General features: G+C 47.7%; 1 protein-coding gene across 1 annotated transcript; it reads right to left on the bottom strand.

Annotated features, from left to right (window-relative positions):
* Nucleotides 1-244: 244 nt before the first annotated feature.
* On the bottom strand, nt 245-778 carry PtA15_4A657 (uncharacterized protein; the record flags this gene model as incomplete). The annotated part of the gene is made up of 1 exon (XM_053168563.1): nt 245-778. One exon carries the CDS (start codon nt 776-778, stop codon nt 245-247), a length of 534 nt encoding a protein of 177 aa, XP_053019760.1.
* Nucleotides 779-1,134: the final 356 nt, after the last annotated feature.

The following is a 1,134-nucleotide window of genomic DNA, read 5'->3' as shown; positions in this document are numbered from 1 at the left end:
CCCGTACGTTGGAATATTGAGTATTGATTTGCTTGCGTGGACGTCCATACCCAGTAACCCACGTAAGGCTTTCTTTTCTCGTCTGACGGTGTTCCAGTCCGGTAATTTGATGTCAAACAGCTTGAACATGGCTTTGACATAGTTATACAAGCTCCGGCTCATGATTGAGTGTGTATAACCTATTAACAACGATGCAACCAGGTACTAGGTGAAGAACAGCATGAGATTCTAATTCCAGTTGAAGTTAATTGATAAACAGATAAGAGTTCAGCTCTACCTCTTTGGATCGGTAAGGCCACCAATCTTTTTCCCCATCACACTGGTTTCGACGACCTGATGTGTCTGGCTCAGCGGGCTCAGCAGGGTTGACTCCTGGTGAAGGTTGCGGGCCTGGTCGAGGAAGTTCCCACTCCTCGTCATCAGCCTCATTGTTTGAGTCGTACTCTGATATCTGAGATGCGTCACTGATGCCGCTGCTGGAATCACTTGTGCTGGATTCGGAGTAGATTGAAGACTCATCAGCGCAACCTCGGTTAGCACCATCTTTGTCAAAGTGAGATTGTTCGTCTGGGAGCCCATCAAAGGGATGCCAAGGTGATGGAATCGGATCCAAAAATCCATGTTCTTCCCGTTCCATGTGCACCAACTCCGGTGGAGAATTCCGCTGCTCAGGTATATCTGCCTGAGTCCTGGCCTGTTCCCGTGCCACATGATACTCCGCCACCCGTTGGATGTGGCTAGGATATTTCATGTGTTTCAGAACAGATGCTTTCAGCATGGTTCGCCCCGTTTTGCAAAGCATACACATATAAACCTCGGTAGGTGACTCCGACACCCGGTGCCACACATCTTTATGTACACACAAGGAAATGTTTCTCAGAAAAATAATCAAGATTTCCTCTCCAGGCAATCACTCACCCGGTTCCAATTCCAGTGGTACACTCCTCTTGCTACGACGTCCCATTGTTCCTTCTTTGCCTCCGGGGACTGCTTCTTCTCGGTAAAAAAGGGGTTCAAGTTAAACGTCCGCCAGGCTAAGCTCAATGTTCCTGTGTGAAAAATTAATGATTTGGCGGCCTACCAACCAAAAAATTCCAGGCATGTAATTTCATACATGCAACCCCGTATGACCGT

Source organism: Puccinia triticina, chromosome 4A (genome assembly GCF_026914185.1).
Source record: "Puccinia triticina chromosome 4A, complete sequence".
Classification (NCBI taxonomy): Eukaryota; Fungi; Basidiomycota; class Pucciniomycetes; order Pucciniales; family Pucciniaceae; genus Puccinia; species Puccinia triticina.
Note: the sequence above shows the minus strand (reverse complement) of the source record. Positions and strands in the feature narration are given on the sequence as shown.